General features: G+C 40.8%; 1 protein-coding gene across 2 annotated transcripts in view; it reads left to right on the top strand.

Annotated features, from left to right (window-relative positions):
* lig1 (ligase I, DNA, ATP-dependent) overlaps positions 1–27215 on the top strand; it is a 109486-nt gene that overhangs the window by 45752 nt on the left and 36519 nt on the right. For both annotated transcript variants that reach the window (XM_062023164.1, XM_062023163.1), the window contains exons 18-20: positions 3772–3867; positions 23862–23972; positions 24913–24984. In XM_062023164.1, coding sequence (XP_061879148.1) covers positions 3772–3867; positions 23862–23972; positions 24913–24984 — 279 coding nt within the window. The remainder of the gene's footprint in view (positions 1–3771; positions 3868–23861; positions 23973–24912; positions 24985–27215) is intronic.

The following is a 27215-nucleotide window of genomic DNA, read 5'->3' as shown; positions in this document are numbered from 1 at the left end:
AGCTGTGACATCTTTGGACCAGTTCAATGTCTGGAATGTTTGGTGGTACTTTGCATCCCGCAGGCAACTGTTACCACAGTGACTTATCTGCTGCCTTCATTCTGGTCCAAGGTAAACTGCAGTTAAACTTCCTTAGCCATCTATTTAGACATGTACAGTGCATTCGGAAAGTATTTACAGCGTATCACTTTTTCCACGTTTTATTATGTTACAGCCTTATTCCAAAATGAAATATATTCATTTTTGTATAAAATTCAACACACAATTTCCATTAATGACGTTTCTAAAGAAATATTTGCAAATGTATTAAATATAGAAAACCAACAAATCACATGTACATAAGCCATATTCAAAGCCTTTGTTTAATACTTTGTTGATGCACATTTGGCAGCAATTACAGCCTCAAGTCTTTTTGAAAACGATGCTACGAGCTTGGCACACCCAGCTTCGGGCAGTTTAGCCTATTCCTTTTTGCAGCACCTCTTGAGTTCCATCAGGTTGGATAGGAAGATTTGGTGTACAGTCATTTTCCTGAAATCCTCCAGAGATGTTAAATCGGATTCAAGTCTGGCATCTGGCTTTGCCGCTTAAGAACATTTATGGGGTTGTGCTGAAGCCGTTCCTTTGATATCTTTGCTGTGTGCTTAGGGTCGTTGTCCTGCCGAAAGATGAACTGTCGCCCCAGGGTGAGTTCAAGAGCGCTCTGGGGCAGGTTTTCATCCAGGATGTCAATGTACATTGCAGCATTCATATTTCCCTCTATTCTGACTAGTCTCCCAGTTCCTGCTGCTGAAAGACGTCCCCACAACATTATTAGTTATTTTATTTATATGGTTTCCTTCAAACATGACGCCTGGCATTTACGCCAAAGAGGTCTAGATTTGTGCCTCGAGACAAAACGGTCTCAAAGGTCTACAGACAATTCCTTTGAGTTAATTTTGATTTGTGCTATATAGACAGGTGGGTGTTTTTCTAAATCATGTCCATCCATCCATCCATCCATCCATCCATCTTCTTCCGCTTATCCGAGGTCGGGTCGCGGGGCAGCAGCTTAAGCAGAGAAGCCCAGACTTCCCTCTCCCCAGCCACTTCGTCCAGCTCCTCCCGGGGGATCCCGAGGCGTTCCCAGGCCAGCCGGGAGACATAGTCTTCCCAACGTGTCCTGGGTCTTCCCCGTGGCCTCCTACCGGTCGGACGTGCCCTAAACACCTCCCTAGGGAGGCGTTCGGGTGGCATCCTGACCAGATGCCCGAACCACCTCATCTGGCTCCTCTCCATGTGGAGGAGCAGCGGCTTTACTTTGAGCTCCCCCCGGATGGCAGAGCTTCTCACCCTATCTCTACGAGTTTCGGCCGCTTGTACCTGTGATCTTGTCCTTTCGGTCATAACCCAAAGCTCATGACCATAGGTGAGGATGGGAACGTAGATCGACCGGTAAATTGAGAGCTTTGCCTTCCGGCTCAGCTCCTTCTTCACCACAACGGATCGATACAGCGTCCAGCATTACTGAAGACGCCGCACCGATCCGCCTGTCGATCTCACGATCCACTCTTCCCTCACTCGTGGACAAGACTCCGAGGTACTTGAACTCCTCCACTTGGGGCAGGGTCTCTTCCGCAACCCGGAGATGGCACTCCACCCTTTTCCGGGCGAGAACCATGGATTGTCCAACCAACTGAATTGACCACAGGGCCTCCAATTAAGCTGCAGGAACGTCTCAAGGATGATCAGTTGAAACAGGATGCACCGGATCTCATTTTTGTGCTTCATGGCAAAGGCTGTGAATACTTATGTCATGGGATTTCTTTGTTTTTTATTTTTTGATAAATATGCAAAAAATTAATTAAAAAAAAGAAGCTTTTTCACATTGTCCAAATGGGGTATTGCGAGTAGAATTTTGAAGACAAAAATGTATATTTTTTTTCCCATTTTGGAATCAGGCTGTAACACAGGGGTAGGGAACCTATGGCTCTCGAGCCACATGTGGCTCTTTTGATGACTGCATCTGGCTCTCAGGTAAATCTTAGCTGACATTGCTTAACACAATAATTAATGAATAATTCCGCTGGTAACCACAGTGTTAAAAATAACGTTCAAGATTAGAGATGTCTGATAATATCGGTCTGCCGATATTATGGGCCGATAAATGCGTTAAAATGTAATATCGGAAATTATCGGTATCGGTTTTTTTTATTATCGGTATCGGTTTTTATTTTTATTTTTTATTTTATTTTTTATTAAATCCACATAAAAAACACAAGATACACTTACAATTAGTGCACCAACCCAAAAAACCTCCCTCCCCCATTTACACTCATTCACACAAAAGGGTTGTTTCTTTCTGTTATTATATTCTGGTTCCTACATTATATATCAATATATATCAATACAGTCTGCAAGGGATACAGTCCGTAAGCACACATGATTGTGCGTGCTGCTGGTCCACTAATAATACTAACCTTTAACAGTTAATTTTACAAATTTTCATTAATTACTAGTTTCTATGTAACTGTTTTTATATTTCTTTACTTTCTTTTTTATTCAAGAAAATGTTTTTAATTTATTTATCTTATTTTATTTGATTCATTTTTTTTAAAAAGTACCTTATCTTCACCATACCTGGTTGTCCAAATTAGGCATAATAATGTGTTAATTCACGACTGTATATATCGGGCTGATATCGGTATCGGTTGATATCGGTATCGGTAATTAAAGAGTTGGACAATATCGGCATATCGGATATCGAGATATAAAACATTTTCATGCATTTTAATTCATCCATCCGTTTTCTACTGCACCTGTTCAAGAAGTTGCATTAATGGTAAGAAGTATTTTATTTATCAGTGGTTAGATTCAGAATAACAACGTTATTAAAAGAATAAGAGACTTATTATACTCTAAAAATGTTGGTGTTACCTAAAAATGCATGCATTTAGTTGTATTCAGTGTTAAAAATATTATATGGCTCTCACGGAAATACATTTTAAAATATTTGGCTCTCTCAGCCAAAAAGGTTCCTGACCCCTGCTGTAACATAACAAAATGTGGAAAAAGTTAAGCGTTGTGTATACTTTCCGGTTGCACTGTAAGGAGTGTCAGCTTGAAAGGCACTATATTAATCCAATCTGGTTATTGTTTATAGTTTGTCATTTGGTTCACGGGGGAGCTGAAGCCTATCCCAGCTGACTTTGGGGCAAAGAGGACACGCCCCAGACAAAGAACCTTTGACTTCATAGTCATACCTATAAATGTGTCGATTTAGGACAGTGTTTCCAATTTACATTACATGCAAGATGCAAAATGATGTCATTGTCTAAGTTGCATAGTGAGACATAATGCAAAGCTCAGTGTTTTGTGCGTTGTTGGATACAAACTGAGCTTTTTGGCGTGTGACATAAGAAATGAGCGGCATTACCCTATGTTTTTAATCAACACCAGAGTTATTGACTTTCGGGTGTATTTCGTGCAGCGGTCAATGCTCTTGCGTGTCTTTTTTCTTGGGCTAATTTGAACGAGAATGTACTTGTTATCGTCCGTCTGATATATCACTTTTGATTAACAGATGCACAGATTATAATGCACGACCACGACAGCTGAATAAAAAGGCTGACTTCGTGACTAATATATTGGGACACTTTTCCTGGTCCCTTGCAGCATGTAAACTTCTACGCTTTAGACATTCATTGCTGTTCCCTGCCTACTTCGCATGCATCAGGCACGGTGGCGTTGCGTTGCACTCACGCCCGTTTTTTTTGCTCCCCTGCCAAACAGATTCACATTCTGGAGAGCGGCAAGGTTCACATATTCAGCCGCAACCAGGAGGACAACACCAGCAAGTATCCCGACATCATCTCCCGCATCCCTAAGGTAAAACACTCGAGCTCACACGATAAAACCCTCATAAGAAAGGACATTTGAAGATGTATTCAAATAGGAGTCAGTAACGAGCACATCATCTTGTTTAAGACCTAATTGACAGCCTGGGGAATCGCACAATCCATTCATGTTATATCAGTATAACCCAGAGCGGTCCAAAGTGCCGTCTGGGGCCATTTTTGGCCTGCTGCTTGTTTTTTTAATGGCCCTCTGCATATTGTACAAATAGTTAAGATGTTGATGTTTTTTCAACATGTTTAAGCCTTCATTGACCTACATTGGATTACCAAACCAATTCCACCGCGATCTGCTGGAGATCACCGACGTAACGCTCCGCGAGTATGCCCTGAGGTTAACTTGAGTAAGCGTTCACCTCTTTACATGCCTGCTGAGCTTGTTTTTCCTGCTCGGGTCGGGAGCCGCTATTACGTAGCGAATGAGGCCACACGGGTTTATTAGAGGCTTTCTCATTTACGACTCCTGCAGGCTCTTATTGAAATGTCAATAATATAGCAGACTAGGGCTGTAATTGCAGTACAAATATTTAATTGATTCAGCCAGGAGTGCCCAAAATGTTTCCGCTGAAGCTAGCATGCTGAAAAAGGATGTGGGCCACTACGATACAGTTTAACATATTAGTGTAATAACTAATAATATAGCTATTTAAAGGAGCCATATGTAGGAATCTGGCCAGAAATGGTGCTGCAATCATGGTCAAAATTTTGTAGTCCCCTCGTCCTCTTCCTGACTGAGGTTGCCAGATACGCAGCCGAATCCAGCTCGATCGACTGGGCTACTCCAAGGAACTTTAAACTTCCACTGCCTCTTACTAGGAGTTGAGGTGCTGGGACCATAATAGCTGAATAGACAAGCGTTTTGTCAATAACAAATCTCTAACCAACACATTTTACACAGAAATTAAGCTATTTTCAGGAAGAAGTGCGTTAGGCCTGCATACAATATCACAACAAATGGCAATCATATGGTTATTGTCAGTACTATCAGAAAACAAAGACTAAAATGAACTACAACCAACGCTAGCAATGGTTATGCTGGTGAAAATAAGTAGCAGCCTAATGTTCGCCCAAAACTAAAGAGACATTTTACCAGGGTGTGCCTATATGCCACTGTTTCAGATTGCCATATAACTTTGTACATGTAGTACACAATATGCAAACACGAATGGGGAATTTGTTTATCATGTGATTTGGCTGTCTCCATACGTTTCACATTGCCATGACAGCCGTGCTAATGTTGGAACGAAATAGGCACCGACACTACCCATATCCACATAGGTTTTATTTGTCGAAAATATATTTTGCCGTCAGCCTGTATGTCGATGTGTAATTAAACTAGCGGGCATATATTGACCGGGCTAGCATGCTAAGCATTCGTTGCACGAACATACTAGCTTTGTTAGACAAGATAATATAGACAATATAGTTTACATACGAAATGTCCAGTTCCATTTATTACAAGTAATAAGAAAACGTAAATGCCTGACTTATCTATCAAGTAGGAAATTAGCAAGTTTGGCGTCAGATGAAAAAAATCTTCTCAGCCTTCAATCGTCTCCATCATTTAGAGCAGACCTGGGCATTCTGCGGCCCGCGGGCCACATCCGGCCCTTTGTGCGTCCCTGTCCGGCCCGCGTGAGGCCAATCATAAATTACAAAATAAATTTAAAAAAGTATCTATGTCGAGTGTGCAATACAACGGTGCTGCTTTTGTTTTGAAAAGCGTTATTTGTATTACTTCCGTGTGGACGTACGTGCGTGCGTGATTGTGAGTGAATGTGAACAGCTGCAATCACAAATTACAAAATAAAGTTTAAAAAACATCTGTCATGCACGCAATACAACCGTGCTGCTTTTATTTTGAAAAGTGTTATTTATGGGCGTGTGTCCGTGTGTAACCTGTGAGTGAAGGTGCACAGCGACAAGTGATGCACGGTTTACACCCGAGACGCTAAAAAGAGAAAAGTGGACGACGAATGGCGTGTTTTCAACAAGACATGGACTGCCAAGCAACGTTCCCTCTAAGGTGCGCGCCTGCGCAATTGCGCACTGCTCAAGCGTCCTCTGCGCACAGCAAATATATGCAGCGCACCAAATCAAATCCCATCTGAATTCTAAACAAAATAAACACATTTATTCTGTGTAATTTTGCAATGTAACTTTGAGTGACAGTGACAACAAGCGGCCCTAACGGTGTTCGTCAACACCGTTCAATTGAACACCGTTCAATTATTGTAACGTCTATCGAGATGCTTCGAGGCCAGGAATTTTATCGATCACTTTATTGAACAAAACTGTTTATATTCGGCCATAACCACACCAAAAACATGAGTAAAACACGTCTATCTCGAAAAACTAGTCATTTTCTGCCGTACAAACCAGGCCAAAACCAACTTGTCATCTGTCACCAACACGCATAGCACTAAACCACTGGTGCGTTTATGGCCACACAAAAAGTCGGACAACTCAAACACCACACAAAGTTACACTATGACTCCTCAGTCATACGTGTGCTTATTTTACTGTCATTTATTATTAATGTTAATTTATTTATATTAATCATGGAATGTTGTTACTAGAGAAAGTTACAGGAATGCACACTTCATCCTATGCTTACATTTCATTGTGCAACATGAGGATGTTTAAGGGGAACTAAATGTGATCTCTGAAAGGGGTACAAATGATTTCCAAAGCAGTGCTTTTGGTATAAAGTTAAGTTAGGTTAAATGAAAGTATTATTATTAATTATTATTATTATTATTTATCTTACGGTATATATAAAAAAAAAATTGAGCAAAATGTAATTGAAATATTGTCGATGTGGCCCTCCAGCAGTGCTCGGGTTGCTCATGCGGCCCCCGGTAAAAATTAATTGCCCACCCCTGATACAAATCCTCGTTTTGTTCAAGGTTTTGTCATGAATAAGTTGAGAATTGTAACAAGGCCTTTTATATTTTCTAAGGTCTGACATGTTTAGTAACTTTACCAGTGGCCGTAGCCAGATGAAAATGGCGGTGCGTAACTGGTAACCTGGATGTAACACACTCACAGACTTTCTAGTTGGTCAAACAGTAGAGGGCGGTAACCTGACTCTCGCCAGATCCTTGTAGTTCGCTGAGCTCCACACAAGGATCTGGGACTTCTCAATAGGAGATGTATTTCAGAAGACGGGGCCTTGTAAACAAATTATTGTATGTGATTGGATAAACCACTTGTCCGTTATCTTGAATGACGCGCTACTTCAACCACTCACGTGGAAATCAACCCGTGACGCTGATGAGAGCGACGCTGGGAAATCTAAAACAGAACAGCCGCCATATTGAATAACGACAGAGCGAAAAGTTAGAGAACTTTTACTGAAACAACGCAGCAATGTCAGTAGACGATCGATGTCGTTTGTGCAAAGAAAATATGCAGAATCAATGTCAGCTCATGACTCCTCTCTGTGTGCCGCCATTGTTGTTTGAATCAAACAGTCGCTTCGGCGCTACGTCACATCTATGAAATCCCGCCGGCGATCTGATTGGTTCATTATTTTTTGCTATCTTGAAGGAGTTTGCATTGCCTTCGAGCCCAGAGCTTTATGTGGAGCTACAAGGATCTGGTGAGAGTCAGGTTAAGAGGGCGGGGCATCGAAAGGAAAACCGTAACAAGATTTCGGGGCTGTAAATCTAATTTTGAAATGAGCATATTCCGGCTGAACTACTGTTATCAGTTATAGAGGTATTCGAAAAGAAGATGATTTATTCATGACTTTTGACATATCAAAGCCATTAAATGAGGACCTGACATGAAATTCTTACATATGGCTCCTTTTAATATTGAATTCATTCGATTTTTATAAAAATCAATTAAAAACAAAAAAGAAAATTGTCCTCGGGCCTCACTTTGAATAAAACCCTGGATAAATGACTTTATGATTACTTTAATATTTGCGCCTGTTGTGTGGCATGGACACGACAGTGTTATACAGCGCTTTCCTTTAGAGAGTCTGACAGGATAAATAAATAAATACTTATTTTAATAATTGCTTAATGTGTCATTAATAATTGAATTAAATATTTATTTAACTAATATTTCATAGTTTATTTCTTGAAATTGTGTTATTTGCTGTTAATTACTCCATAATGTATTTATTTCCTGTTTGAATTAATTATTCATAATGTTATTATTTCACAATAAAATCATTTATTTATTTGAATGAACCCATGTGGAAACACTTTATAAATTTTTTTCATCTGTTAAAATATAGACAATTATTAAAAAGGTGAAATAATTAATGAAAAATTATTAAATTGTGAAAAAATGTATTAAATATTAAAATACTTAATTAGCCTGTTAAATATCATATACATTAAATTAATCAATTACGCATTTGATAACCCATGAATGTATTTCATTCGAAGTTATATTAATTAGAGGCATCTTTCAGTAATTATTTAAAGATGTATTTATTTCATTTTGTCCAATTTGACCCTCCACAGTTTCCCTGCTACGCCTCAGATAAACAAGGTTGCTAGTCTAGAAAGTAGTGATGGATTAAAAGATAGCTTCATTTGCAGCAGCGCTTGTCTGATTGCTAGCGGGAAGACGGCGAAAACACATTTTTCTCAGCAACAGAACTCAATTCAGGAGGTGCTGTCTATGAAAGGGTGCTGTACAAATCAAAATTGTTGGGCCATGGCGGAGTTCCATTCTTGTGTCTTCCCTCTCACATGTAGCCCCCGGGTCGGCAAACTTTGCTATCAAAAGAGCCATTTCTCCTCCACTTCCACTAAAAAACAAAAAGTCTGGAGCTGCTAAACAAACCTCACACCTAATAAACTTTGAAAAGCAACAACAAAGTGAAATGCAGCTTTTAATGTGTAAGCCTACCTTGAAATGAAAGACTACTTTTAAGAAAATGTTTAATATTTGTTTTGAAAACATCTTTCAAAGTTGGATTTTTTTCTTGTTTGCTGATTAAGCCAGCGTCAATGGCAGGGAAGGCGAAGGAATATGTCCATGCAAACTATTTTCTTATGAGATTGTTCTCTTCGGGGGATGTATTCGCCAGTCAGGTCTTAGCCTGTTCAATTTTGTGGTTTAACAGACAGTCAAAAATGATGTTCCTTAATGTAACTTGGAAAGCACGTCTGAAACAAATAGACCATGACGTGATTTCATTTACACAATTCAACATGTCCGAAAAAGAGTTTAGAAGAAGCAGAGCTTTGTCAAACGTTCGCCACGTCTATTACTGATAATGTATTCTAGGGGTGGGCTGATAAAAAATGTTCGACTTCCCATACAATATCCATTTTTTTGTACTGTGGAATTTTAGAAAAAGTTTGATCAAGTGAAATTACTCAAATGCTAGGTATGAAGAACATTAACCTATTTATTATTAACCATCTGGAATTTATGTATGCAGTCTTTGGTACTTGTTTTTTTGGCAAAATATATTGGCCACAATAATTTATTACATTAAGCTAATCATGTAGTAAGTTGAATGATGCGGACACAATTGTTTCTGGATATTTTCTAATACGCTTCTGCCTTGGAGACTTTGTATGCGTAAGTAACACGCAACTATAATTATTTGATACTTGTTGATATTACCAATGTGCTGTTTTAGACTGCAATATTGTTCAATTAAGGACACGTACTACTAGAGATGGGGGAAATAATCGATTTTTAGATGCATCGCAATGGATTAGTAAATGTCAATAATTGATAATCCATGTATTTATTGTAAATAAAGTAATGCTGACAGTTCTAAAATTTGGCTGACTTCACCGAGCCACCTCACCGAGCGATTCGACCAGCTCCTTTATGATAGGGCCCTTATGGTCCAGTTTTGCACACCCATCCATCCATCCATTTTCTACCGCTTATTCCCTTCGGGGTCGCGGGGGGCGCTGGAGCCTATCTCAGCTGCATTCGGGCGGAAGGCGGGGTACACCCTGGACAAGTCGCCACCTCATCGCAGAGTTTTGCACACATTTTTATTAATTTAATAAATGTGTTACTGAATTTAACTGTTAAAGTTAAAGATGCATCAATAATCAATATTTAATCGAATCGTAGCTCCTGAATCGTAATCGAATCGTGAGGTGCCCAAAGATTCCCATCTCTATTTATTGCGTAAGTCAAACTTGTGCGCCTAGCGGTTTTGTAGCTGCAAGCTCCTATTAGCCTATAGCGTACCATGTTTCCCTTTTGTAAATGACTGTACTAAAATATAAGAATAGACCAACTTTGTGTGCTTATTGGGGGACATATAGATGTTAATTGGCTGTCCAGATTTGCACAATAAACGTGTAGCGGAGCGTTTGTATCAGACATTTGACATAATCCAATTTTTGAGGATCGAGACACCCCTACTGCATTCACAACATAATTTTTACATGTTGACACCTATAATATTTTGTTTCCTACCTTTTGTCATTTGAGGTAAGATTTTGTTTACTTCCTTTGTGGGGGAAAAAGGAAAGTGTTGAACAAAATTCAATATCAATTCATTTGAATAAAAAATTGGCAGTATATTGCTTGCACAGTGTTAACAAATGTAGAACATTTTAGACAAGATACAATTGAATATTACGATGTAATAGATTGTTAGGTATAAATAGAAAACACATTAGAATATGTGGACACATCATTTACCGTATTTTCCGCACCATAAGGTGCACCTTCAATGAATGGCCTATTTTAAAACTTTGTTCATATATAAGGCGCACCGCACTATAAGGCGCACCGCATTATAAGGCGCATAGAATAGACGCTACAGTAGAGGCTGGGGTTACGTTATGCATCCCGTAGTTGCGAGACCTGTCGTGGCTCAATATTGGTCCATACACTACCGTTCAAAAGTTTGGGGTCACCCAAACAATTTTGTGGAATAGCTCTCATTTCTAAAAACAAGAATAGACTGTCGAGTTTCAAATGAAAGTTCTCTTTTTCTGGCCATTTTGAGCGTTTATTTGACCCCACAAGTGTGATGCTCCAGAAACTCAATCTGCTCAAAGGAAGGTCAGTTTTGTAGCTTCTGTAACGAGCTAAACCGTTTTCAGATGTGTAAACATGATTGCACAAGGGTTTTCTAATCATCAAATTAGCCTTCTGAGCCAATGAGCAAACACATTGTACCATTAGAACACTGGAGTGATAGTTGCTGGAAATGGGCCTCTAAACACCTATGTAGATATTGCACCAAAAACCAGACATTTGCAGCTAGAATAGTCATTTACCACATTAGCAATGTATAGAGTGTATTTCTTTAAAGTTAAGACTAGTTTAAAGTTATCTTCATTTAAAAGTACAGTGCTTTTCCTTCAAAAATAAGGACATTTCAATGTGACCCCAAACTTTTGAACGGTAGTGTATATAAGGTGCACCGGATTATAAGGCGCACTGTCAGCTTTTGAGAAAATTTGAGGTTTTTAGGTGCGCCTTATAGTGCGGAAAATACGGTAAAGAGAAGTACCGGTATGTTTTTTTTGTTGATTTCTTTTTTTTTTTTTGTCCTGTCCAGCCACTCAGGCAAATCATATTGTTGATGTAGATGCCCATATCTGCTGTACAGATTTGTATTTTACGAAAGAGAAGTGTGGGTTACTTCTCTTGTTGCCTAATTAGTTTTTGACTTTATTAAATGGATTTATATTAATGTTTGGTGCAGCTGTGGATAAAAAGAAGAACAAAAGGAAGACCGGGGGTGAAATTGCAAGGACAAAAGGTGGATAAGACAGAGAGACAACAGAACAACATCAGCAAATACAATATGTACAAATATGATATGAAAAATGATAGCAAAGAAGCAGTCAGTGAAGTAAATATTAATAACACAGAAATTATATTATTGCACTACAAATGGAGCAGTAACAATACCAATAGAAGTAGCACTATTAATAATGAATAATAATAATTACCTCTGTCAACAATACAAATGTTTCAAATGCAACCATACATACTGTATATCAGGGGTCACCAACCTTTTTGAAACCAAGAGCTACTTCTTGGGTACTGATTAATGCGAAGGGCTACCAGTTTGATACACACTTAAATAAATTGCCAGAAGTAGCCAATTTGCTCAATTTACCTTTAACTCTGTTATTATTAATAATTAATGATATTTATCTTTGTGGAAACACTGATCATCTTAATGATTTCTCACAATAAATATATATAGAAACAGATAAATATCAATATGCAACACTTTATATTTATATTTTCTCTAAGTGCACATTTTTCAAATTGAACATTTTCAAATGATCACTTCTAAGACAGTCTTGTGAAATCACAATATCCCATTTTAACTAGCTAGCCACTAACATTTTTTAACAAATCATGAATTACTTTGCACCATGTTTGTACAAATAATAACTCATGTAAAATACAAAAGTAAACTCTCAAATTTTTAAATCATGTCACACTTTGAACTGGACACCAAATCTGGTATCTGTTTCTTTGTCAGTTAGTGGGAAGCCTGGCATTGCATGCTGTTAACTAGTGTGTTGTACTCTGGTGTGTAACTTGACACTGCAACTCTGAGTGAGTCTTGCAGATGTGCATCAGTGAGGCGTGTTCTGTGTTTGTTCTTGATGAAGTTCATGTCAGAAAAGGCTGATTCACAAAGATAAGATTTTTCCTCATTGTTTGCGGAACCTTCTTAATCTTTTGGACATATTTTCACAGCAATCTGGCCTTAAGCTTAATTATGATAAATGTAAAATGTTAAGGATCGGAAATCTAAAGGGAACGTCCTTTCGAATGGAATGCAAAGTGTTTTGTTTATAAATTATATGCAATCTGTTGTGTTCCCTAATTTTTTTCTGTGTACATGAATGAAGGTGTGTGTTGCTGAGTCCGACTTGGACATTATCTGGACTGGGCCTGGTTTAAAAAACCCTTTTAAAAAATCTAATTTCATTGACAACCTGGTCTGTTGAAGATAAGGCCCTTTTTTAAAAAATAAAATAAAATAAGATAAATAAATAAAAAACATTTTCTTGGATAAAAAAGTAAAACAATATAAAAATAATTACATAAAAAATAGTAATTAATGAAAATGTTAGTGGACCAGCAGCCTATACAATCATGTGTGCTTCAGGGACTGTGGCCCTTGCAGATGTGTTGTCTATGTTGTGGGAACCAGAATATTGGTAGCAGAAATAAATAACCCCTTTTGTGTGAGTGGGTGTGGATGAGTGTGCATGGGGGAGGTTGTTTGGGTTGATGCACTGATTGAAAGTGTATCTTGTGTTTTTTCTATGTAGATTTAATTTTTAAAAAAAAATAAAAAAATAATTATTTTTTTTTTATTTAAATTTTTTAATTTTTTTTTTTTTTTTTTTAGAACAGGCCCGCGGGCGACTCATCTGGTCCTTACGGGCGACCTGGTGCCCGCGGGCACCACGTTGGTGACCCCTGCTGTATATGTTACGATAACTATTATATGCAGTTGTCAATAACTGAAATAATAAATTGAATGCATTGCTTGTTGTTGTATAAATTGGGATGGACTTTGTGTGATAGTAGAGTTGTGGAATTATAGAACTTTTTTCTAAAGTGCTCAGAAAAGAGCCACCTCAGGTAGGCTGAAGAGCCACACGTGGCTCTGGATTCACAGGTTGCTGACCCCTGATCTGGCCTCTCTGTGTTGTAACTCCCTCAGGGATTCCTCACAGAAGAAGTTGTGAAGAAATTTCTAGGCACTGAAAACAACAACTTTTGGAGAAAAGTGTGTCTGTGTGTGGGGGGTTGGGGGGAATCTGCATTATTAGTTCAATCCCAAAGGAGAGCGTGTCCGACAAGAAGCTGCAGGACTAGAACACTACAGAAGAAATGTTTTCCAAGCTGTGCGACTCTTGAAATTCTTCCTTCTATCTCCTGTCTTTGTGATTTTTTAATGAAACCTGTTCCTTTCCTTGTTGCTCTCCTCTCACCTTTGTCGTCGCTCTCATCCTTCTTCGGGGCTTTGATACATTCTTGTCACCTTTTTTTTCTTTTTCTCTTCTTGGCTCTTGTTCCTCGTCACCGCCTTCAGTCTCACATATTCTTTCTATTCCCTTTTTGCCCGTGCCTCAGACTGCTGTCTTCTCACCTCCTTTTTTTTGTCTCTGCTACCGGCACCATTTTATCGCCCTCTCGCAGGTTCTCTCCCTCTCGGCACGCCCGACTCTACCAGGACTGAGTATTTCAATTTCTTCTGCTCCTCTCTCTGACATGTTTCTTTCTTATCTGCGCTCATTCTCCAAACTGAGAGGATGTTAAATGTGCTTCCATACGTTTATTTTGGTTTTTTAACTGACTGTACAGTCTTTCTTGTTTTCATTTGTGCTACAAATAAGACGTTTTAGGACAAAGCAGTTGTCGGTAAAATCGATGGCCGCCGTTCGGTCTATTGCAGGGGTCGGCAACCTTTACCACTCAAAGAGCCATTTTGGCAAGTTTCAGAAATTAAAGAAAGTAATGGGAGCCACAAAAATTTTTTTAAAATTTAAAATGAAAAACACTGCATACAAAGCTTAAATGCTTTGTGCTATGTTAACCAGGGGTCTCCGACACACGCACCGGCACGCACTTTAATGTGGAAATTTGATGCTAGTGCAGCCCGCGAGTTTTGAATGAATGGCGCTAGATAGCGTCATGCTTGCCAACCCTCTCATTTTTCCCGGGAGACTCCCGAATATCAGAGCGTGATGACACTGCATTTGGCGCCCTCTACAGTCTGCCCTAACAGTGTACCTGCTCAACCACACGTAGAATGCAATTTCAGCTTGCTCACATAAGTGACAGCAAGGCGTACTACCTCAGCAGCCACACATCTTACACTGACGGTACCAATACCCAGAATCCCATGCAACCCTAACTCTTCCGCTCAACCAACGCACGGAGAGGGGGGGAGGGGGTTGATGTGTGGGGGGATTTGGTGGTAGCGGGGGGATTTGGTGGTAGCGGGGGTGTATAATGTAGACCGGAAGAGTTAGGGCTGCATGGGATTCTGGGTAATGGTTGTGTTGTGTTTATGTTGTGTTACGGTGGGATGTTCTCCAGAAATGTGTTTTTCATTCTTTTTTGGTGTGGGTTCACAGTGTGGTGCATATTTGTAACGTAACAATGTTAAAGTTGTTTGATACGGCTACCGTCAGTGTAAGCTGTGTGGCTGATGAGTAAGTATGGTTTGCTGTCTCCTGTGTGTGCAAGTAATAACAACATGCAACATGTGGCTGGACTGGCACGCTGTATGTAAATGCTATAGAGGACAATTACTGCAGTGCAATTAGGGCACGCCCTTTATTTAGTAATTAGAGTGTAAATAGGATTATTTTTTCCCTGGGAGTAATCTATGAGAGACACTGAGATCCATAAATCTCCTGGGAAAATCGGGGGGGTCGGCATGTATGAAGCTGAGCCGCATCAGAGTGGTCAAGGAGCCGCATGCGGCTCCGGAGCCGCGGGTTGCCGACCCCTGGTCTATTGCATGATCGCGTCCAAATTACCCTCCCTTTTTCCGTGATGTTCGGTTGTCATGGCGATGCGTCGTTCGGCCACTGACATGTACTAGAGCACAATGGATGGTGAAGAGATGGCCTGATGCTGCACCGTGTTGCATTTCAATGAAGCAAAAGTCATTTCCAGCAGCTACATTAACACCCAACGTATTAAGTGTTCATTAGTGTCGACTCAAGACTCGGTGCCTGATCGCAACTGGTTACGTCTAATGTCTTATGATGAGATGGGAGTCAAGCAACTTATTGACCAGGACTCCCGCTGATCGTAAAATTAAGCATGGAGGACCACCACTGAGCGTTTAATCAACTGTCCGCACCAAAATGTGTTGTCACTGCATCAGTTAAGTCGCAGTGGAGTCCACTATCTGGCAGCAACCAGCAGAGAGTGCAATTAACTCAAGCCCAATTAGTTCGCTGCCTAAACGGGCTGCTTCAGAAATAGGGGAACAATAGGAAACTAACGCTTGTAACAGATTTCCCTGGGGATCCATTAAGGATCCACTTCTCTATCTAGTAGGTTTAGTGGCTTCATTCATCCATCCATTAAATGAATATTGTTTCCCAAAATCCAATTGTATGAACACAACGTCAGCTGCTAACCTTAAAGCTCTTTGCAGTGCTGGTGATCTGCTCAGCATTCCGCCGGTGGGACCCGAGCCCACGTGTCTTTACGCATCACTTCTTTTGGAAGCTTTGACTGTGGGCGGTTTGTTGGTCTGGAGCCGGACGCCTGTGTATTCCGTCATACTTTGATATTTATTTTTAATCCAGACAGCAAGGTCAGAGAACTGACTCTGTCTGCCCTCCTCCGTGGGGAACAGAGGACAATACCGTTTGGGAGATATCCTCTTGTTATGTCAGCCGTGGCTCAGGACGATAAAGGAGTAACCCCGAAGCTGTAGGGTTGGCGGTTCAAACCCTGCCTCATCCATTCCAGTCACTGCCGCCTTGCCTTCAATTTCGCACACGCTGAATGTTTAATGGTGGTCGGAGAGGCTGTTGACGCGAACTGGCGCTCACGTTCCTGTCAATCTAGGGCAGTTTACCACCACCAGTGTGTGACTGCGGAGTGAGTGAATATAGCGGTACTTTAGGGTTCAAGTTTAATTAGTTCTGCAACACAGCTCAGACCTTCAATACCATATTTTTCGGACTATAAGGCACACATTAAATCCTTTTCATTTTCTCAAAAATCGATAGTGCGCCTTATAACCTAGTGTGCCTAATGTACGGAATAATTTTGGTTGTGCTTACCGACCTCGAAGCTATTTTATTTGGTACATGGTGTAATAAGTGTGACCAGTAGATGGCAGTCACACACAGGAGATGCGTGTAGACTGCAAGATGACGGCAGTAAACAACACCAAAACTTTAAATGTTCCATTGAGAATTGAGAACATTACACACGGCGCTCAAAAATCTGTCCAAATATTTTATTACGACTATGGTAAGCTATCAATCCGCACCGCTTGATGGATTGTCTGCTACTGTAGTCAGACATACTGTGCTTCAACATACAAGTGTGTGTATATCCATCCATCCATTTTCTACCGCTTATTCCCTTCGGGGTCGCGGAAGGCGCTGGAGCCTATCTCAGCTACAATCGGGCGGAAGGCGGGGTACACCCTGGACAAGTCGCCACCTCATCGCAGGGCCAACACAGATAGACAGACAACATTCACACTCACATTCACACACTAGGGCCAATTTAGTGTTGCCAATCAACCTATCCCCAGGTGCATGTATAAGCACCGCAAAATGGCACCCATTAGCAGACATATTATCTGGCGTTTTTACCCCCCCCCCCCCCCCCACAAACCAACTTTTCTTACCTTCTGATGTGTATTTGGGATCTGCTTAAAGGCCTACTGAAACCTACTACTACCGACCACGCAGTCTGATAGTTTATATATCAATGATGAAATCTTAACATTGCAACACATGCCAATACGGCCGGGTTAACTTATAAAGTGACTTTTAAAACTTCCCGGGAAATATCCGGCTGAAACGTCGCGGTATGATGACGTATGCGCGTGACGAAGTCAGAGTAACGGAAGTTATGGTACCCGTAGAATCCTATACAAAAAGCTCTGTTTTCATTTCATAATTCCACAGTATTCTGGACATCTTTTGCAATTTGTTTAATGAACAATGAAGGCTGCAAAGAAGACAGTTGTAGGTGGGATCGGTGTATTAGCAGCGGACTACAGCAACACAACCAGGAGGACTTTGTTGGAGCGCTAGCCGCCGACCTCACCTTGACTTCCTACGTCTCCGGGCCGCCAAACGCATCGGGTGAAGTCCTCCGTCCTTCTGCCGATCGCTGGAACGCAGGTGAGCACGGGTGTTGATGAGTAGATGAGGGCTGGCTGGCGTAGGTGGAGAGGTAATGTTTTTAGCATAGCTCTGTGAGGTCCCGTTGCTAAGTTGCTAAGTTAGCTTCAATGGCGTCGTTAGCACAGCATTGTTAACCTTCGCCAGCCTGGAAAGCATTAACCGTGTATTTACATGTCCACGGTTTAATAGTATTGTTGATTTTCTATCTATCCTTCCTTCTATCCTTTATTTTTTTGTTTCTATATGCAGTTAAAGCACGATGCTATCACGTTAGCTCGTAGCTAAAGCATTTCGCCGATGTATTGTCGTGGAGATAAAAGGCACTGAATGTCCATTTTGCGTTCTCGACTGTCATTTTCAAGAGGATATAGTATCCGAGGTGGTTTAAAATACAAATCCGTGATCCACAATAAAAAAAGGAGAGTGTGGAATCCAATGAGCCAGCTTGTACCTAAGTTACGGTCAGAGCGAAAAAAGATACGTCCATCACTGCCTCTCAAGTCCTTCACTGTAACGTTCCTCATCTACGAATCTTTCATCCTCGCTCAAATTAATGGGGTAATCGTCGCTTTCTCGGTCCGAATCTCTCTCGCTCCATTGTAAACAACGGGGAATTGTGAGGAATACTAGCTCCTGTGACGTCACGCTACTTCCGGTACAGGCAAGGCTTTTTTTTATCAGCGAGCAAAAGTTGCGGACTTTATCGTCGATTTTCTCTACTAAATCTTTCAGCAAAAATATGGCAATATCGCGAAATGATCAAGTATGACACATAGAATGGATCTGCTATTCCCGTTTAAATAAAAAAAAATCATTTCAGTAGGCCTTTAAGTCTTGAAAATTTGCGCAATCCCGCCATTGTAGACTGTACACCGTAGTCAATAAGTCTCTTATTTTTTTCTATCTTCTTGTTATGGGGCATTTATTTTGTTACCATTGATAATATAAAGTAACAAAGTTTTAACTTATATCTGTCAGTAGACTCGCTATGAAAGCGCTAAAAACTACCGGTGTAATGGGTTTACTTAATTCACCCACGGAACTTAAAGGCCTACTGAAATGAATTTTTTTTATTTAAACGGGGATAGCAGATCTATTCTATGTGTCATACTTGATCATTTCGCGATATTGCCATATTTTTGCTGAAAGGATTTAGTATAGAACAACGACGATAAAGATTGCAACTTTTGGTATCTGATAAAAAAAAGGCTTGCACCTACCGGAAGTAGCGTGACGTAGTCAGTTGAACATATACGCAAAGTTCCCTATTGTTTACAATGATGGCCGCATGAAGTGAGAGAGATTCGGACCGAGAAAGCGACAATTTCCCCATTAATTTGAGCGAGGATGAAAGATTTGTGGATGAGTAAAGTGCAAGTGAAGGACTAGTGGGGAGTTGAAGCTATTCAGATAGGGAAGATGCTGTGAGAGCCGGGGGTGACCTGATATTCAGCTGGGAATGACTACAACAGTAAATAAACACAAGACATATATATACTCTATTAGCCACAACACAACCAGGCTTATATTTAATATGCCACAAATTAATCCTGCATAAAAACACCTGCGTGTTTGTTATGCTAGCTCCTAGCTCCTCTGCTAGCTCCTAGCTCCATAGAACACGCCAATACAATTCAAACACCTGATCAACACACACAATCACTCAGCCCAAAAGACAGTTTACCTAACCCAAGGTTCATAAAGCTTATATATTTTTAAAAAGTTACGTACGTGACGCGCACATACGGTCAAGTTATCGAATGTTTAGCAGCCAAGGCTGCATACTCACGGTACCTGATATTCAGCTGGGAATGACTACAACAGTAAATAAACACAAGACATATATATACTCTATTAGCCACAACACAACCAGGCTTATATTTAATATGCCACAAATTAATCCTGCATAATAACACCTGCGTGTTTGTTATGCTAGCTCCTAGCTCCTCTGCTAGCTCCTAGCTCCATAGAACACGCCAATACAATTCAAACACCTGATCAACACACACAATCACTCAGCCCAAAAGACCGTTCACCTAACCCAAGGTTCATAAAGCTTATATATTTTTAAAAAGTTACGTACGTGACGCGCACGTACGGTACGGTACGTGTTATGCTAGCTCCTAGCTCCTCTGCTAGCTCCTAGCTCCATAGAACACGCCAATACAATTCAAACACATGATCAACACACACAATCACTCAGCCCAGAAGACCGTTCACCTAACCCAAGGTTCATAAAGCTTATATATTTTAAAAAAGTTACGTACATACGCAAAAAAAAGCCAAAGCTGCATACTCACAGTAGCACGTCTGCGTCTTTGTCATCCAAATCAAAGTAATCCTGGTAAGAGTCTGTGTTGTCCCAGTTCTCTACAGGCGTCTGTGTATCCAAATCAAAAGTCCTCCTGGTTAGAGTCTCTGTTATCCGAGTTCTTCCATCTTGACTGCATCTTTCGGGAATGTAAACAAAGAAGCGCCGGCTGTGTACTGTTGTGGCTGACTACGTTCGAAAAATACGTCCATTTCGCACCGACAACTTTCTTCTTTGCTTGCTTGGCTTCCTTCTCCATAATGCAATGAACATGATTGAAACAGATTCACGAACACAGATGTCCAGAATACTGTGGAATTATGAAATGAAAACAGAGCTTTTTCGTATCGGCTTCAATGTGGAAGGCATACCCGTGTTCGCCGGGCTACGTCACGCGCATACGTCATCCGCAGAGGCGTTTCGAACCGGAAGTTTAGCGGCAAATTTAAAATGTCACTTTATAAGTTAACCCGGCCGTATTGGCATGTGTTATAATGTTAAGATTTCATCATTGATATATAAACTATCAGACTGCGTGGTCGGTAGTAGTGGGTTTCAGTAGGCCTTTAAGTTATTACAGAGTTCCGGTCGGATGTTTTTTCACGGGACACATTGCTGGCGTTGTTGTTGCACTAGTGAGCCACAGATGAGAATATGCTGCTCCGTTATTGATTAAAGTAAAAGTCTCAATGTCATTAAAACAGTTAGCTGCATCTTTTGACACTTCAACCACTCCCTTCCTTGCACGCTACACCGCTACAACAAAGATGACAGAGAAAAGACGCTGCCGAAGGTGAGCCACGTAAATAGAACCGCCCAAAAAACGGTGTATCCTGAAGCGACTGTCACAAAGCTGCTTGAAGATGATCTATAAAACATAATTTATGCAACATTTTGACCAAAGAACCACCATCACATGTTATGTAGACCACAAGAAAGTGTTTTAAATTTAGAAAGAAAATGTGCCTTTTAATCCGGTGCGCCTTTTGTATAAAAACGACCTGAATAGACCCGCTCATCGACCGTGTGCCTTCTAATCCGGTGCGCCCTTTCATCGGGAAAATACGGTAACTTGTGTTGCAAAACAGTGCTGCCCATTGAAATGAATGGAAATCAAATGAATCTGTGCTATGCCCCTCCAAAACAGCACCATTTTAACCTGCAAAATGCTTTTTAAAAAAGGAATATTGTATGAAAAACAATACAATAGAATGTAGTACAACAACTACCGCAGTTTTATGAAATAACGTAATAATTACATCACTCGGTGAAATAGCAAAAACCAATATCACAGGGAATTTTTTCATATCCTTGTTTCTCGATGAACAATCTTTATATAGTTTTTTACCTGCCAGTTTTAACGAATCTGTACTAAGAAACTATAGAAACTAGATAGTGTATTCTCAGCGCTTCACGTTTTTGTTTACACTGTTCATTTTGTTATGTTACAGCCTTAATCCAAAATTGAATAAATTCATTTTTGTCCTCAAAACCACACAATACCCCATACAGTGAGTGCTGTACGCTTGGCTTCTTCACTAGTAGCACCGGTGCTACTAAAGGAAAAACATTTGTAGCACAGGCACCAACAAGTAAGACGAGTAGGTTTTTCATAATAGGATCCGAACTTAAAAGGTGTTTTGAGATAAGAAATAAGCAAAAGCATTGAAAATAATATAGAAAAAGTTGGGTATAATCTCCAATCTTCTTTTAAAAAAAAAACAAAAAACATTTAGCTATGCTCAATTCTTCAGTTAACAAAAACACAGCTCTCAGCTCGAGTGATCAATCACAGTCCATTTGGTTATGGATTACATTTATTTCAAACATGCTTTACAGATGGGTGAACACTTTACTCTAGTTTTATCAAATTTAATTAACTGTAAATGGGTTAGGATATTTTGAAAGGCACTCTTTAAAATAATGAATCAATGAGAGGTAGTTCCTTAATCCACATTATTAGCAAGACATTTTGGACAATTGCAGTGTTTACCATAAATTCATTAATTTGCTTACCACATATAGATTTTGCATTACCTGTTCAGAATACTCCATGATTTCTGCTAGACTTAATCTGGAAACTTTAACTTCAAAAGTGTCACTTTGGCTTCCAGTTTTACTTATAATACGTTCACTGATATTGCGGTCCTGTGTCTTAAAGGCCTACTGAAATGATTTTTTTTTATTTAAACGGGAATAGCAGATCCATTCTATGTGTCATACTTGATCATTTCGCGATATTGCCATATTTTTGCTGAAAGGATTTAGTAGAGAAAATCGACGATAAAGTTCGCAACTTTTGCTCGCTGATAAAAAAAAAAAGCCTTGCCTGTACCGGAAGTAGCGTGACGTCACAGGGGCTAGTATTCCTCACAATTCCCCGTTGTTTACAATGGAGCGAGAGAGATTCGGACCGAGAAAGTGACGATTACCCCATTAATTTGAGCGAGGATGAAAGATTCGTGGATGAGGAACGTTACAGTGAAGGACTTGAGAGACAGTGATGGACGTATCTTTTTTCGCTCTGACCGTAACTTAGGTACAAGCTGGCTCATTGGATTCCACACTCTCCTTTTTCTATTGTGGATCACGGATTTGTATTTTAAACCACCTCGGATACTATATCCTCTTGAAAATGAGAGTCGAGAACGCGAAATGGACATTCAGTGCCTTTTATCTCCACGACAATACATCGGCGAAATGCTTTAGCTACGAGCTAACGTGATAGCATCGTGCTTTAACTGCATATAGAAACAAAAAAATAAACCCCTGACTGGAAGGATAGATAGAAAATCAACAATACTATTAAACCGTGGACATGTAAATACACGGTTAATGCTTTCCAGGCTGGCGAAGGTTAACAATGCTGTGCTAACGACGCCATTGAAGCTAACTTAGCAACTTAGCAACGGGACCTCACAGAGCTATGCTAAAAACATTAGCTCTCCACCTACGCCAGCCAGCCCTCATCTACTCATCAACACCCGTGCTCACCTGCGTTCCAGCGATCGGCAGAAAGACGAAGGACTTCACCCGATGCGTTTGGCGGCCCGGAGACGTAAGAAGTCAAGGTGAGGTCGGCGGCTAGCGCGGCTAGCGCTCCAACAAAGTCCTCCTGGTTGTGTTGCTGTAGTCCGCTGCTAATACACCGATCCCACCTACAACTGTCTTCTTTGCAGCCTTCATTGTTCATTAAACAAATTGCAAAAGATGTCCAGAATACTGTGGAATTATGAAATGAAAACAGAGCTTTTTGTATAGGATTCTACGGGTACCATAACTTCCGTTACTCTGACTTCGTCACGCGCATACGTCATCATACCGCGACGTTTCAGCCGGATATTTCCCGGGAAGTTTTAAATGTCACTTTATAAGTTAACCCGGCCGTATTGGCATATGTTGCAATGTTAAGATTTCATCATTGATATATAAACTCAGACTGCGTGGTCGCTAGTAGTGGCTTTCAGTAGGCCTTTAACAACTAATTTATCGGGGACGAGTGTTTTTCTGGTCTCGGTGCACATAGCACATGCTTGGATGACTTTGGTGTGGAAGAACTGGAACAGAGGTTAGAGTAGCTTTCTTTTGAACCCACACTGCAGTCGGCTGTGTTATTTGCATGCATGTTGGAATGACAAGCTGTAGCCCTAACTCAATACAATAGATTACACTGAAAACATGTCTGCCTGGCAGAAATTGGGCATCTGACCAAAAGGTTGGAAGGATTGTTAATGTTTGAAAAGCTATTTAAAACAAACTGGGGTTAATTGCAGGTCTTTAAACAGCCACAATATTTCCTGTCTTTTTTACCTTAATTCACAGGTGAAGAAGGACTCTGTGATCTCCTGTGTCCTGGACACGGAGGCGGTGGCCTGGGACCGCGAGAAGAAGCAGATACAGCCCTTCCAGGTCCTCACCACTCGCAAGAGGAAGGTAAGAACGTGCGACGAGAAAAGACGCTGAGATATGAGGAAAATGAATGATCCAGGTGAAGTATGCTGAGAAGGGAAAAGAGGAGATAAGGGCCAGGAAGCGTGGGTTGATGGAGTGAGATGATCCAGCAGCAGGAGGAAGAGGAGGATAAGGACAGGAGGAAGCGGGGTGACTATTAGAAGGTGGCAAGGGCGCGAGATTACAAATGTCAGCGAGGCGCGTTTTTAGTTTTGATCAGAATAATGGCGTCTTTCCGCCACACAGATCACATCGCAGTCGGCGTCCTCTCGTTACCGCGCGGTGACATCGCGGCAAATGAAGAAAGGGAAGAAAGAATGAGGCACGCTCAAATGGAGGGCATGGAGATTATTACCGTGGTTGTGTTTTTCAGGGCATGGTGGTTATTTGTAATGATGGTTTAAATGTGCCCCGCTGAAAGGTCGCAGACACTATTCAACAACACATTGACACACTGTGCACACACAACACGCAGGATTGTGTTGAACGGCCATATTGAGGCGGCCCATGAAGGTTTCTACTTCAGAGCAGCATTTTACTTCCCTAGTTGAGGTTTTGAAATTGTTTGACTTGCACAGATTTGTGCTGCATAATTTAATGACAAAGCGCTGGAGAGAAAGCTAAAAGGTTGAAATGGGAGCTTTTTTTTTTCTTTTTTTAGTTTTTTAACAAGCACAGCCTCTACATGTGCTCCGCCACGTTTTATTGCATAAATTGTCCTTTTCCTGGGAGGATTCGAGGAAGACATTCAAACAAGCGTCGTTATTAGCGGTGATACGTGAAAAAGGTAGTGGGAAGGCATACGCTCACACAAAATGTGCACTAATAAACTGAAGGCGCTCCGTTCGACAGCTCCCAAAGTTGGACGCGGCAATTTGTGAGTAATTTGCATACTCCTAACGATATGTTTGCCTCCTTGCAGGATGTGGACGCAGCCGAGATCAAAGTCCAAGTGTGCGTGTACGCTTTCGACATCCTCTACCTCAATGGCGAGGTAAGTTCTGCTCCAGGAGGACACGTTCTACTCTTCTTCTTCTCGTTTCGTGTGTTTGTCAGTGTGTGTTTTGTGAGCATGTCGTCCCAACACGGTGGCGCTCTTGTCCCTGAATGCCAATGGCGATGCAGCCGGGGGCCGTAAACAGATTATGACGCTCGTGCTAATTGTAATTCCAGCAGAGAGTTTGTGTGTTGGAGAACTAGATTGTGTCACATGATTGTGGGTAAAAGAGCACACATTTACCGCCATACAAGACACAATTGCAAAGCAGATTCCCTGAAGTTGCATTTAGCCAAATGCAAATCAGCACTATTGTTTTACCCCCAAGTGGACCGAAACGAATTAGCTAATTAAAACACTGACTCCTAATTTGTGCCATTACTTTGCTGCTCGCTTCCTAAAACAGCAATAACTTGTCTTCCACTACATTATTTAGTTGTTATTGTTCCACTGTTTGTTTTTTTTTGCCACTTGCCACTTTGTGTCCAGTGTGATGCAGTTCCCTCCTAGAACCAGGTGGCTGTAGTTAACTGTATTGTGACTAATGCCACCATGTGTTGTGCTAGACATCTACATCACAACACATTGCCTGCACGACAGCAACGGCATCTGTAAAGCTGACATTAACAGAGCTGCTGGTGTGGACAGCATAAAGCCCATTCCTAACACTTCACCCTTTATAGACGACTGACTGCCTGCCATTGAGTGAGTGCATTCTCCCGGTGCCTGTATGAGGAAAGAGTATTTTTTTCAGCGGTAAGCTTTGTCGTTATGACCATTATGATGCATCATATCCACCGAGTCACCCATCGTGCGCCGGATGCGTGGTCTACAAAACCAAATAAAGGTTGGTTTCCCTAGTTAACTGAAATTTGTTTTTATTAGGTCTTCATACTAATAGCATTTTAGGTATTGTAAGTGATCAGCATCAGTCGGTAAGTCAGATCCATAACTTCAGGACAAGGATTGTATTTCAGCCTCGGGAGCCGCCGCCACATTGCCCAAGCCGCCGGAGCAAAGCTGCGGCGAGGCGGGGGCGGCGCCTCATCTTACCGCCAAAGTTTTATCTAAAGTTCCAAATGTTCCCTTGTGTCTTTTTATCTAAGTTTGCATTTTTAGTACCGTATTGGGTTTTTTACTTTCAATATTTAATGTTGTTACTAGGGATGTCCGGTAATATCGGACTGCCGATATTATCGGCCGATAAATGCTTTAAAATGTAATATCGGAAATTATCGGTATCGGTTTCAAAATTATCGGCATCGGTTTCAAAAAGTAATAATTTATGACCTTTTAAAACGCTGCTGTGTACACGGACGTAGGGAGAAGTACAGAGCGCCAATAAACCTTAAAGGCACTTCCTTTGAGTGCCGGCCCAATCACATAATATCTACGGCTTTTCACACACACAAGTGAATGCAATTCATACTTGGTCAACAGCCATAAAGGTCACACTGAGGGTGGACATATAAACCACTTTAACACTGTTACAAATATGCGCCACACTGTGAACCCACACCCAACAAGAATGACAAACACATTTCGGGAGAACATCCGCACCGTAATACAACAGAACAAATACCCAGAATCCCTCAACCCCGCCGTCCCAACCCCGCCCACCTCAAAAATTCCAAGCTGCTGTTTTGAGGCATGCCAAAAAAAATAATGCACTTTGTGACCTAAATAATAAGTATGGCTGTGCCCTGTTGGCATTTTTTTCCATAACTTGAGTTGATTTATTTTGGAAAACCTTGTTACATTGTTTAACACATCCAGCGGGGCATCACAACAAAATTACGCATAATATTGTGTTAATTCCATGACTGTATATATCGTATCGGTTGATATCGGAATCGGTAATTAAGAGTTGGACAATATCGGATATCGTCAAAAAAGCCATTATCGGACATCTCTAGTTGTTACTTTACATAGTACTTATTTTTTTAAATACATTTTTATCTAATAGCACACCAGAATGTATTGATTTCAGATACATACCTATATAGTGGTTTTATTCTTTAATCAGTTAATACAAGTATCTTCGACGTTAAGGGTGTTATCCAACGTAATAGCATATGTAATAATGAAATTAAAAATAACATCAACAGTTGCTTTTTTAGGGTATGCTGACCAACACCGGTCATCTCACCCTGCAGTGTGAACGTAGCTAAAGTCTCCAAGGCAGAAGCGTATTCGAAAGTATCCGGTAACAAATGTGTCCACATCAT

This window comes from Entelurus aequoreus, linkage group LG16 (assembly GCF_033978785.1).
Source record: "Entelurus aequoreus isolate RoL-2023_Sb linkage group LG16, RoL_Eaeq_v1.1, whole genome shotgun sequence".
Lineage (NCBI taxonomy): Eukaryota > Metazoa > Chordata > Actinopteri > Syngnathiformes > Syngnathidae > Entelurus > Entelurus aequoreus.
The sequence above is the reverse complement of the archived record's forward strand: the minus strand, read 5'-3'. Positions and strand labels throughout refer to the sequence as shown.